Raw genomic sequence first — 13,999 nt, 5'->3', positions numbered from 1 at the left:
ATACATGCAGATACACATCACACATACAAAATAGGAAAAGAAAAAAACCCAGTAATTCCTTTTTAAAATATTTGCTTTCACTTTATCATTATATGTGTGTGCTTATGTCTGTGGAGGCATGCACACATGAACATAGTTGCCCAAGGAGATCAAAAGAGGACATTGGATCTCCTGGAGCTGGAGTTACAGTTAATTGTGTACTACCTGATGTGTATGTTAGGAACTGAACTCTGAGCCAGCTCTGCAACCCCAAATCAGTAACCTCAAACACCCTCCTCCTTCTTTCCCCTCCCCTCCCCTCCCTTCCGATTCTGTGTCACCCAATCATATTTCTAGTTACACCCTCCCCCGGGGATTGGTCCTATTCCCCAAGTATAGTACTTTCTAATTAATTTAATGTCGAGCCATTGTTATAGTAGACACTGGGCCTGGCCTGGGGATGCAAAGCCCAATACTAATGTCAATGACTTTCCAAATGGGTATCCATCCTGTTTTCATCTTAAACCAGCATTTTCACTATACATTAAGCAGAATTAATTGTGATAGAGAGGTGAGGGGGCAGAGAGATCAAAGTGGTGGAAAAGCAATATGACAGTGTGGGGATCTGAACTGATACAGGCTGCCTGGATTGATCCAGAACTTGGCAGAGGTAGCTGACTTTGGGAAAAGGTTAAGGGAGGCTCCTGGAGGTTCCTGCTTTTCTGGTAAACAAAAACCTTTAGGCTTGTTTACCCATAACAACTCTTCTGTTTACCCAGCCTTGGTCTTTGAAAGACAAAGAGCTTTTGGACCTGATAGCACTCATTAAAATGTTATAAAGTGCGTACTAAGTGTGATAGATCATTGTTTTGCTTTGAGTGGTGCCACATACCTGTAATACCAGCATTTGGCAGGCTGAGGCAAGACAATTGTGAATTTGAGATCAGTCTGGACTGCATAGCAAGACCCTGCCTCCAAACCAGTCAACCAGCCAGCCAACCAACCATGAGTTCTCTTGTTTGGGGAAAGTGAGAGTTTTATAGGATTTTAGGTCCATCAGAGGTGGCCTGGAGAGCAGAGTTGCAGCCTGCTGTTAGAGCAGACATGTGGGTATTGTGTTTTGTCACAGAGCAGCCAGCATTCAAAAATAGGAGCTTTCACTCAAAGTGAAGATTTCTGGAAGGAAGAGTTGAGGTCGACAGAGTTCCTGGGAGACAGGGTTATCCCCTGGATGGGGCAGTACTGTTCTGCCTTCCCTCTGCATGCACATGGCTGATAAGCAGCTTGCCTAGTGCAGATTGGGATGTGGAATTTTGTTTCATGTGTCTGCTGGGCTATTAAATATGTGTCACTCTTTGTGTGTCCAGTGTTTGCTTCTACACTGCTCTGCCTTGTTCACTTAAACTGTTGCTGGGAACTTCAGCAGAGTGTAAATTATCAAAGCAATATAAAACTATTACCATAATTTTGAGCCAGATTTGAAGCAAGCTTTAATTAAATACAGGCCAGGATGATAGACTCTGAACAGCTCCATTCCAGGTTTCCCAGAAAATGGCCATGAGTTATGTTGGCTAGGTGCCTTGCTCCACCCCCACCCTGCTGGCCAGGTACTTATAAAGGGCTACATAATGTACTTCCATCCTCTGTCCAACTGGGGGCAAGCATCCATCCTGATCTACTTGCTGCCTACATACCTCCCACCTACCTGGTGCATATCTGGTTCAGTTGGGTCAACCAAACTTGTCTAGGGAAGTGAAACATGGCTTGTTATCTTACATGAACAACAGCCTCTAGCACCTCAGGATTTATGTGTCCTTGGGTAAGGCCTTACAGGTTAGAGGCATCTTGTTTTATGGATCTCTTAAGCACAGTAATTAAAACATAAAATATAACTTTGGCTCTCACAATATGAATGTTGGGTAACTTGCAGATCTTTTCCTAGGCCTCTGGTGGTTACGGTAGCCATTGTACCTGCCTGCTTACCCTTGCTCTGCCTTATTTGGAGTGTATGCGTTACAGCTGATGACTTATTTTTATGTATACCATTCTATCCACTCTGCAGAGTCCTAGTAAGTCTCAGAGAATTCCTTCCTGTCCCTTGATAAGTAGGTCTTTTCTTCCCCAGCCATGCCATTTCTACCACTTAAGTTAATTAAACTGTTTTTAGTGTTAACTTTAGTAGCTCACTGTTTTTATCTTAACCATGACACGCTGCTATCCTTAGGTGCAGTCCTGTAATTTGCTGTGTGTCTGACTTGCAAATGTATAGTGGAGGTGGATGTCTTGTTCATATCCAGAGCTGTCACTCTAGGATACTTTGCCGTTTTGTTCATTTTGTTTGTGTATCCGGTTGTTTCTCCCTTTAGATCACATTGGTCCAGGTTGGCTTTGACCCCTCACTGCTCCTAAATAGTGAGATGGTCCGACGTGGTGTGACCAGGTTCAGTGATTCACCATTTTGCTCTTACCTTTCTGCTGCACAAGGAAAGCATGTACAGGGTACCAGGTCCAGAAGACTGCATACTGGGATGTCTCTTTTCTAGTGCTTACGTTGATGGACCTTGATGGTGACTTCTCCATCCCTGTCTTACAGGCCAAACTTCCAGATTTGCAGCCATTTCCTTCTCCAGATGGTGACAGCGTGACTCAGCATGAGGAGCTTGTCTGGATGCCTGGAGTCAGTGACTGTGACCTCCTCATGTACTTGAGGGCAGCAAGGTAATGGGGATTTGCCCAACTGCTTTCTGAATTGGGACATATGGACTGATGAGTGTCAGTACAGTGTTTCCCTTCCCTTCTTATTAGTAAAGGGACCTTTTTTCACTCTGAATATTGCTTTCTGTTCTGGTGATCCTTCTTACCTGACAACGATAGCTTACCGTTTTTTTCTCTTCTTGATATTTGCCTCACCTCAGACTTTAGAATGCCTCAGAAGGAACATCTTTCAGCCATACACATCAGCACCTCTCACTGCAGATGAGTGAGTCCTTCAGCGCAGCTTACAGTTACATTCCTGAGTATCTGTTCTCTGTACTGTGGCTGCTCAGTAGTGTCTGACTTAGGTTTGACATTTGTATGGCTTCTCTACAAGGGAACAGTTATCTGTGCTTATCCTGTAGAACTTAGGACAAAGATAGAAATAGAAACTGCAGTCCCTTCATGTCATAGTGCAGACAGAGCCTATCTTCTAGTGATTTTGGGAGAATCACAGTGACCTCACCTGTGTGCAGTAGCAAAAACTGAAGTACACACGTTGGGGTGGCTAGTTCTATCTTGGTTGTTTGTAGTCCACAGTGCTTTGCACACAGTGGAGATGAGATTAGTGTCAGTGGGGTAGGTGACTGAATGTTTTTTCCTGTTCTGTTACTTTTCACTTTTAGTTCACTAAAAAGTAGTTGATACATAGATGAGAGAAATTAATTTCACCTGTTTTCTGGGGACTTAAAAAATGTTAGTTAATGCCTGGTGGTAGTGCATCTGGGTACTCTTAAGTCTCCTAATCCAGTGGAACACCATGGCACATAGATTATTCATGTGTTCAAATTTGGAATCTTAATATGAGCACAACAGGAGAAGTAACATGGACCCACTGCAAGTTACACTTCCATTCCCAAGGGAGGAAGGGTTAGACTCTTGAGGCCGAGCTGAGGACTGACATAATATGCATATATTAATGGAATCTTGGCTGAAAATGAGCTTGCAAACTAAGGGTTAAAAATCACCCTCTGCCTGGATATGGATGTGTGCTGATGAAGGAAACTCCATCCCTTTCCCCAAAGGAGCATGGCAGCATTTGCAGGGATGTGTGACGGAGGCTCTACAGAGGATGGCTGTGTCGCAGCATCTCGGGACGACACTACTCTCAATGCACTGAACACAGTAAGTCTCTGGATGTCACCTTAGGGGAGCACAAGAGTGGGTGCTATGGTGTTGCTAGGATTAAAAATGGATTGTGACTCTGCATTTAAAGAGTGCTCTTGCTGCTCTTCCATAGGAGCTGACTTTGAGGGTCCCTCTTGTGACTTCCAGGCATCCCCACACATGACGCATACTCATATACACAATTTATATATAAAAATTAAATCACATAAATAGACATAATAAAAAATTAACAAAGCCAGGAGGTGGTGGCACACACCTTTAATCCCAGCATTTGGGAGGCAGAGGCAGGCAGATCTCTCTGAGTTGGTCTACAGAGTGAGATCCAGGACAGGTACCAAAACTACATAGAGAAATCCTGTCTTGAAAACAAACAAACAAACAAAAAAAATAAAATTAACAAAAGAATGTGGAGGCTGCTGAATTGACTCAGCAGATGAGAGCATTCCTGCTTTTGTAGAGAAGCTGTGTTCAGTTCCCAGCACTGGCATGGCTTCTCACAGCTGCCTGGAACTCCAGTTCCAGGAAGATCCAATACCCTCAACTGATCCGACATCTGTGTGCTCCTGAATGCACATGGTGTAATTCATACACTCAGGCATGGGTGTGTGAGCATTTGTTTGTTGGTTTATTTTGTATCTGATGAGATCATCACATAGTGGCTATCCTTTTTTAGTAAGGTGAAAAACTTTGCTTTCAAATGATTATCAGCTATTTGTTGATAGAATAAATCTTTCTCAGTCCTGTTCTTTTGTGTTCCATTTGTTAATATTTTACTTTTTCAAAACTGGGTTTCTCTTTGTAGTCCTGTCTGTCCTAGAACTCACTCTGAGTCCAGACTGGCCTTAAACTCAAAGATCCGCCTGCCTCTGCCTCCCACATGCTGGGATTAAAGGCATGTGCCACCATCCCCTGGCTCCATTTGTTAATATTTTTGTTAAAGAACTTCATATAAAGATTCATGATTGATGCCAAAGTATATTTTGTGTTCATTTTTTTATAACATATTGATGAGTCTGTAAAACTCTTATTGCTAAACATTTCTAAGAACTAAACATTTCCTAGTAAAGTCATGAGAATCTAAATATTTATTCATGAATAGTTTTAAAAGGATTAAGTAGGACCTGAGAGCTGCTTCAGTGGGTAGTGGAGTTACCGCTAAGCCCTGTGACCTCAGTTTGATTCTTGGGACCCACATGTCAGAAGGAGAACCGTGCTTCTGTAAGCTGAAGGACACTGACCTCCAGACATAGGTGTAGGCATATGTGCTGACATAGCACACACACAATAAATAAATAAAATTTTAACGTCTTTAATTTTGTAGAGGTTGGAAAGATGACTTAAGTGAAGAGGACTCGCTGCTCTTCTGGAGCACTGGGTTTTGGCTCCAAGCATCCACACTGGGTAGTTCCTATAATTCAACTCCTGAGGATTTGATGTCCTCTTGTGCTCAAAGGGTACCTGCACATGGGTGTGCATGCACACAATACCTTTAAAATAATAATAAAACAGTCTAAAGAATAAAGTTACAAATGGACACAGGCCTATTCAGATTTTTTATTTCTTCATGTTGGTCAGCTTTGGCAATATGTAAGTCTGTGTTTTTAAACATTTTGTCTTTTTCCTCTAGTTTATGAGTTAACATTTTAAATGTCTATAGATTTCCTAATTATTGGCCTTTCCTAAGACCTTGAATTTGTTTTCTCTGGATTACTCTAAATAGAGATTTTATCAAAATTGACCTTTTGCAACAATTAGGTTTTAGGGTTTTTTTTTTGTTTTTGTTGTTGTTTGTTTTTGTTGTTGTTGTTTTCTTCAAGACAGGGTTTCTCTGTATAGTTTTGGTGCCTGTCCTGGATCTCACTCTGTAGATCAGATTGGCCTCAAACTCACAGAGATCTGCCTGGCTTTGCTTCCTGAGTGCTGGGGTTAAATGCATGTGCCACCACCGCCTGGCTTAGTTTTTTTTTTTTTTTTTAAAGATTTATTTATTATGTATATAGTGTTCTGCCTGCACGCATCCCTGCAGGCCAGAAGAGGGCACCAGATCTCATTACAGATGATTGTGAGCCACCATGCGGGTGCTGGGAATTGAACTCAGGACCTTTGGAAGAGCAGACATTGTTTTGCTCTTAACCACTGAGTCATCTCTCCAACCCCAGGTTTTAGTGTTATTGTTGTTTTCCTCATTAAACTTGTTTCCTTCCATCTGGAAGTTTAATTTGATGTATTTTCCAGCTTGCAAAAATTAAGTGTTAAATAACTTGCTTTTATCACAAATTTTGATTTTCTTTTCCCTCTTTTGCTTTCATTATCTTGCTTTTCAAAATGTTTTTAAACCTTTTTTGGTATTCCTTTAGCCCGTGAATTATTTAGTTTTGTTTTGTTTTGTTTTGTTTTGTTTTTTTTTTTTCAAGACAGGGTTTCTCTATGTAGCTTTGTACCTTTCCTGGAACTCACTCTGTAGCCTAGTCTGGCCTTAAACTCACAGAGATCTGCCTAGCTCTGCCTCCCAAGTGCTGGGATTATGTGCCACCACCCCCTGGCTTCAGAATTAAATTTTTTGATACCAAGATATTGTAGAGTTCGTAAATTTCATTTTTTGGAATGTTAAGGATACTTAATTTTATGCCAGTCCGAGAGAGTCATTGGTAAAACTTCAGTCTTTTTTTTTAAAGATTAATTTTCATTATTTTTAAGTGTGTGGGGTGGAGGGGGAGAGATATGTAGGTATGTACATGTATGTGCAGATACCTGAAAACGCCAGACAACTTGGATTCTCTGGAGATGGAAGTAAAGGTGGTTTTGAGCCACATGATATAGGTGTTGAGACTTGAACTCAGGCCCTCTGGAAGAGCAATACATTCTCTTAACCATTAAGCTATCCTTCTAGCCCCAAGATTTCAATCTTTTGTAGTTTGTTTCCTCATTTGGCATGTTATTAATATTGACTAAAATGCTTCGTGTATTTGTAACTCCACAGTTATTATGTGTGTGTTTGTGGAGGGGGGAAGGGGGTGTTAAAAGTGAGGTACTAGGGCCTGGAGATGCTGTTTAGTGGGTAAAGACATTTCCCACCACGCCTGATGACCCAAGGGTTTGTCCCTGGTATCCATAGGGGAGGAGAGAACTGACTAGTACGTTGTCTTCTGACTCTGTCTCATAACTGATAGCTGCATAATCAGTATAGTATGGAAGATCTGAATAATATTCACCATTTTAGCTGTTTCCGCTACCTACTCACTAGGCCCTATTCATTTTTACAGCATGTTTTTGAGGTAGTATTGTTAGGCACATGGACCTTGTAGTATTTGTGTATTGGCTCTTACATCTTTGAGGGGCGGGCCTCTTTGTGTCCAGTAATAACTTTTGTCTTGATGTCTCTTGTGTCTGATGCTCTCATAGGCTCTCCAGCTTTCTCATCTTTGCTGTTTTCCATCTTTCTCTAGCTTCTTATTTTGAATCTTGCCTAGAGTTTGTGAAGTAGCTCCCTTGTTTTGTATGTTTCTCTTGTTCTTGTCTGACTACCCAGTCTGACAGTGTCTTGACTTTTTCTGGAATCCTGAGTTTGCTTCAATAGAATGCAGATAGTTCTCCAACTCTATGAAGCTCAAGCCATGCAGAAAGCTTTCATTGTCCTTTGTTTTCTTTGATTGTTGGTTGATTTGTTTTGGGTATTTTTAAGACAGGGTCCCATTGTATAACCTCCCCATCCCTTTCCATGGAATTTGCTAAGTTGCTTGGGCTAGCCTCTCATCTCAGTCACCCAAATATTGGGGTTACAGGTGTGAGTCACCATGAGCTGCTTATGATACTTAAATTGTGAGCTCTGTAATGTAGGATTGCTAGGTTCCAGTTTTATCTTTAGAAACAGGTCTATATGGGATCCAGGTAGTGTAAATTTTGGGTGAAGATGGGCTAGGTGCACCTGTACCATCAACTGGTAAGTAATTGATAAACTTGGTGTCATGAAGCACAGAACAGCCTTCTTATCCTGATGGGTTTGATTTGACCATCTCTGCTGGCTGCCCACTTACAAAACAGATCTTATATTATGCTGAATTATTTTTATTAAGTCAATACTGTATTTCACTGTTGGGGCTCAATTTTCTTCCATTAGTAAAATTAAATTTTACTTCTCTGAGTAATTGTTGCCATTTTTATGTTTACCTTTTCTTGCGGCACTCAGCATCTGTTTGGTTTTTACTTATATAAGTAAAATTTATAATCACCTCAATCCAGACAGCTTTACTCCCTGAAATATGGGTGGCTGTTAGATTTGGATCAAGCTTTTTACATACTCAGTTTGCTTGCTTATTTATTTATGCATACCCACATCTCCAACAAAGGATTCAGAGTTCCCTGTAGTTGAATGGCTTTTCATCTCTGATCGGTAAATTAGATAGCTAACAACAATTTGTTAACTATCAGGTATTAATCATCTTGTTTTCTCAGCCCTCGCCTGCTGCCTGGTACATGGTAGAGAAAAGCTAAATCTTTGTATGGTTGAAAAAAACAAATCAGGCTCAATTCTGTATCAGAGCTGATCATATAGAACTCAGTGTTATGAATATGCAAATAAGCTGACTGCGAAGACCTTTCATCTCATTTGCCCCCCTGTACTCTGAAAACTGTCTCTATAGGATTTGTCTTGGAGAATTTCCATCCGTTGATCGTAAGTGGACTGCTTTGGTGTCTCCTGACCTGTGTTAGCTTTGCGGTGCTTGTGGGTATTTAGGGAATGAACATTTCTCAGTTCCAGCTACGGCACTCACGGGAGGAGGCCCTTTTGTGACAGTGTGTGAGCAGCTCCTTCTTGCTTTGATTCTGTGGGCATTCACTGGTAGTGCTACCCTTTCTACACAAGACAACATTAATGAAGTGGTTAGTGTTTGCTGACTTGGGTTAAGGCAGGGTTTTAGGGGGTGGGGGTGTTGATTAGTTGTTGAAAAGGGAATGGAAAAAGTTGATAAAATTGATATGCTGTATGTTTCTTATTATGGAAATTCCATAAATTTCAGGACAGTAGCTCATATACATCAATCTTGACAAGCTTCTACTTACGCAGCAACATAGTGTCAGTGTGTGCAGGCTGTACTGCTAATGACTGCTTTGCAGGAGATGGAGACAGAGGCCTTGCAGTTGAGGTTTGTGGTGTAACCAAGCCCTTCTCCACTGGTTGTCAGCATACCAATGAGTCCATTTCCGCCTCTTCCATAGGTTGTGCTTGGACCACTTGGAACTTAGTGAGCTTTGGCTTTAACAATGAAATGGATCGAAATTTACTGCCATGGTCTGGCTTGGAAGTACACATGCCTGTAATTACAGCATTCTGGAGACAGAGGCAGAAAGGTCAACAGTTTGAGGCCAGAGTGAGACCCAATCAGCAAAACTTAAACAAACAAATGAATAAATAGAGAAAAAGATATTTACTAACATGACTCCTTTTGTAGTCCAACTTAGTTCTAAAGTTCCAGGTAATGACATTTTAACATAAATTTATATATGGTATACTGTGGTCTCACCTAAATGAGGGTAGATTTTAGCTTTTAATTCTTTAATGTTTTGTTCCTTTAGTTGGACTGGTTTCTCTGGGGTGGATGGGGGTAGGGGTAGGTGTTGCTGGAGAGCTTCTCTCAAAGTCCCACCAAACCCCGCAGTCTCACAACCCACGTATAAAATAATCATTCAGATGCTTATATTATTTACAAACTGTATGACTGTGGCAGGCTTCTTGCTAACTGTTCTTATACCTTAAATTAATCCATTTCTATAAATCTATACCTTGCCACGTGGCTCGTGGCTTACCGGCATCTTCACATGCTGCTTGTCATGGTGGCGGCTGGCAGTGTCTCCCTCTGCTTTCCTGTTCTCTCAGTTCTCCTCTGTTAGTCCCGCCTATACTTCCTGCCTAGCCACTGGCCAATCAGTGTTTTATTTATTGACGAATCAGAGCAATTTGACATACAGACCACCCCACATCAGGGAGGATCATGGCCACCCACATTAAAACCAGTGAGACATGCCTGCCTTGAGTTTTGGATTGCTGTCACTGAGAGTCTCATTGGGCTTTGTTTGTCTTGCTCCTCACATGGCTCCCCACAATCTGAGCTCCACCTCTGCTTTTCCATATGAGCCACCATCAAGTGTTTTGTTTGGTCTTTTTAGGACTTTAGAAGGTTGGTAGGGAAGTTGGGACAAGGTCTCCTGGAGAACAGACTGGCCTGGATGGAAATTGAAGTATCGCCTTGAGGGTGACTTCAGTGCCTGCTGATCCTCCTGTCTCCACTTCCCAAATGCTTGGGTTGTAGGTGTGCACCAGTATACCAGACTCTACTCAAGACTAAAAGCTGAACAGGCTCTAGTTTCTGGTCCTCATGCCTCATATACCTTTCTGCTTCCTGCCATCACTTCCTGGGATTAAAGGCATGAGTCACCATGCCTGACTGTTTCCAGTGTGGCCTTGAACTCACAGAGATCCAGGCAGATCTCTGCCTTTGGAATGCTAAGATTAAAGAAGTGTGTGCCACAATTTTCTGGCTTCTGTATCTACTGGCTGTTCTGTTCTCTGACCCCAGATAAGTTTATTAGGATGCACAATATATTTGTCTAAAATGAAAAAAAGCTTATAACTAATACAAGAAAAACTTTATCTATTAAGTATATACAATATATACAGTCAAGAATTACATTAACAATGTCTAGTCCATTAACATTTGACAGATTCATACAAAAACCTCCATTTTATGTATATTAACAATGTCCAGTCCATTATCATTGGACAAATTCAGATAAAAATTTTCGTTCCTTATTCTACTTAAAACAAGTAGTTCCTTTTTAAAAGTAGATTCAAAAATCTTTTATGAGTAGATTTTCTTTACCACACCAGGTAGATACAGCTGTGATACCTTGCTGTTACCCTGTATCTTTGTGCCCACATTTGGATTTTTTTTTCCTCCGCTTGTTTTCAAAGTTATGAGAATGCTAGGAATAGTTGCACATGTGTTTTCATGTCTACCTATGGTCCAGACCATTTCTACTTGTGCATAGATGTGGACCTTTCTCTCTTGGCAAGTCATCATTCAGGAAATCTCATGCATAGTCTGGACTCCTGAGCCTGCCAGAGCATTTCTTTATGGCCAATTACATCTGTCCTGTGTCCTGAGCCTTGAATCCTCAGCAGTCACTCACTGAGTTTTCAGGAGCCCTCCTCCCCTTAGGAACTAGCGGCTACTATTGTGTTGCTGAACTCATATACAAGAAGCAGGAAGACTTTGTTCCTAAGAAACAAATCTATATGCATATTAAATGTGTAAATGATAACCTCCTCAGAATTGTCTGTAAAGGTCAGTGCTGTGCACATCCAGCTGTCAAGAGACTGGAGACTAAGGCCGCCTGTGCTGAGGGAAGCAGTAAGTGAAGCGGCCATGTCAAGGGTTTTGTTCTAAGAATGTGGCCTAGGTTTGAATTAATGTGTTAATATTATTACCACACATTTATTATTTCAGGAGATCCTCTGATTTTGTCTTTCAGCAAAATCTTATGAAGTGATGGAATGTGAAAATTTGGCAAATTCTAAAAGTCACCTTCTACACCTCCCTGTTGTGGCTAGAAAAATACAGGGCTCCAATTCTCCAATTCTGGTCTCCTACCAGATTGCAGGGTTCTCTGTTTCTCTACTTTCAATTCTCTCTTACCTGCCTCTTGAACTCTCTAGCTGGTCTCTCCCCTGAGCTCTTGAAGTCTGGCTTGTGTGCTTAGTTAACAGCAGGGGCACTTCCAGGGCCAATCATGTGACTAGTAGAGCCTTAAGTGAAAAATCTGTGTCCTGAGTTCTTCCATTCCCATGATGCTTTTGACCTGTCCCACCCCCTCCCTTCTAGTCAGCTGTCCTTAATTGAATATTTTTTAGTGTCAGGAATAATGGAAGATACCTACTCTAAACAGGCTTTCAAAATAGGTTCTCACTTCTTTTTGCAGCCCAGAAAATAAGAGGTTTAATTGCAATGGTGGCGGTGTGTCAGGGCAGGGAGTTGGGGGCGGGGCTTAAATCAAGCCACAGCCAGGGGCCAGTCTGGTGCAGTCTTCCACCCAACTCCTCACCTGGGTCTTGGCCTCAGGCTTTTCTTGGTGTTTGTGTTGGTGTTGAGACTGCAGACAGAGCCTCCAAACAGGCAGATGGTTCACCTCAGCCAAGACTTGTAGAGGTCATTTACCACGACTCCTTGACTCTTTGAAGTGGCTTGCCTAGGCTCTTTTGGAATGTTGCCTTTAAATCTTGCTCTTGGACTCTTCTTGCTGGCTCTACTTCTTCTTCCTGTGAGTCTAGAGAGTTCTCAAAGACCCTTCGCAAGAGATGGTGACGGGCTTGCTTCCAGACACAGTAGTGCTTAGGAAAGAGCTGTGACTCAGCAGTGAGCCTGGAGATGTTGCCTGTATGTATTGCTGCTAATTTTACCTCTTCCCAAGAATATGGGCTTTGTTTGGTTGTTTCTGTTCATTAAGGACAGGCAGGGTTGGTTGGGCTGCACTGATGACTAGACTTTAAAAACCTACTCTGGAGCGACTCAGCATTCTTATATCTGAGCTAGCATTTACCCCTGGTTTTGGTGGATCCTTTCTTGTCTCTGCTGATTGTCTGCTTCCGTTACTCATCCTCAGCTCCAAGGCCCAGGTCCAGAACAGGAGGGATGTGCTTGCTGTGTCACCGCAGATGAAGGACCTTGTGCCCATCATCGCCACCAGATTGTCCACAGCTGCTCCAAGTTGAGTGCTGTAGGCCTGGGATTGTGACACACATTTCTTCCTGGAATGTAGATTTATGTTAAGCCCCTGCACCGTTGCTTCCTATCAGAATGGCCTGCAGCAAGCCAGTGGCTACTAAAAGTGATGCTTGAACGATATGTGCTGCCCTGCCACTTTTCTGAGTAACTGCAAGGACTAGCATAACTCTGAGACCTTGTTATTATTTAGAAAATGACTTGGGGTAGGGGGATACCTGGGTAGCAGTTAGAGAACACTGGCCTGGTGTGCACAGGGCATTGAGTTTACTCCAAACATGACAGTAGGAGGGATGTCCAGGGACTCTATTTTCTTGTAAAAAATTAACAATACCTTTCTCTCACGCTTTTTCTAAGCAGTTAAATTATTGTTTTTGCCCTTGTTTCTTTGTTCCTATTAGTATAGTTAGACAAATTTAATTGCAGTGGTAACTAAATAGCAATATTTGATGGACCAGTGATCAAACAAAATGAATACTGTGCTTGTAGATTTTTTTGGTTTTGTTTTTGTTTAGTTGTTTTCCAAGACAGGGTTTCCTGGCTGTCCTGTGACTCTTTGTAGACCAAGCTGGCCTCAGACTCACAGAGATCTTTCCATCTCTGCCTCCTGTGTGCTGGGATTAAAGGTGCGCCACCACACCTGGCTTAGTGGTTGTTGTTGTTTTAAGACTATGGACGTGAACTCACAGAGCTCCACCTGCCTCTGCCTCCCAAGTGCTGGGCTCATAGCTCTGCACCACCACCCCTAGCAGGTCAGGTGCTTATATTTTCATTGTAGCTTTCTGATATGTGTGTATTTTATATATTATATATGTATCATACTTTGTGCTACTCGATTTACTGATGTTGGAGTTATTAATGAAGTCTCTTAATCATGGTTAGGGAGAGGGAGATTTTTGTTTGTTTGTTTTTCGAGACAGGGTTTCTCTGTGTAGCTTTGCGCCTTTTCCTGGAACTCACTCTGTAGCCCAGGCTGGCCTCGAACTCACAGAGATCCACCTGCCTCTGCCTCCCGAGTGCTGGGATTAAAGGCATGCGCCACCACCGCCCAGCGGTGAGATATTTTTTTAAATGTCTTTGACAGATTTTGACGAGGTCTTTTTTATGTTACTAGTAACATACATGAAACAGGTTGGTGAGATAGCTTAGCAGGTAAATTGCTGCCAAACCTTCCAACCTGAGTTTGAGCCCTGGGATCCACCTGGTAGAAGGGGCACTGACCACCGCCCTGCAGGCTGTCCTCTGACCTCCACACGTGCACTCATACACAAAACACCACCCACACAAAGAAATGGTTTACAGTTTTTAAAATGTATACAAAAATTATAAGGTCCATATTCTGCTGCTCATTCCGAGTTATT

The 13,999-nt window shown here is 42.1% G+C and overlaps 1 protein-coding gene across 7 annotated transcripts in view; it reads left to right on the top strand.

Annotated features, from left to right (window-relative positions):
• Positions 1-13,999, top strand: part of Rere (arginine-glutamic acid dipeptide repeats) — a 363,675-nt gene that overhangs the window by 248,334 nt on the left and 101,342 nt on the right. For all 7 annotated transcript variants that reach the window (XM_052717717.1, XM_052717716.1, XM_052717712.1 and 4 more), the window contains 2 exons: positions 2,573-2,697; positions 3,759-3,858. In XM_052717717.1, the coding sequence (XP_052573677.1) occupies positions 2,573-2,697; positions 3,759-3,858 (225 nt within the window). The remainder of the gene's footprint in view (positions 1-2,572; positions 2,698-3,758; positions 3,859-13,999) is intronic.

Source organism: Peromyscus californicus, unplaced genomic scaffold (assembly GCF_007827085.1).
Source record: "Peromyscus californicus insignis strain IS unplaced genomic scaffold, ASM782708v3 Scaffold_5__1_contigs__length_169319896, whole genome shotgun sequence".
In the NCBI taxonomy this organism is placed as follows: Eukaryota; Metazoa; Chordata; class Mammalia; order Rodentia; family Cricetidae; genus Peromyscus; species Peromyscus californicus.
This window is presented reverse-complemented; position numbering and strand designations above follow the sequence as displayed.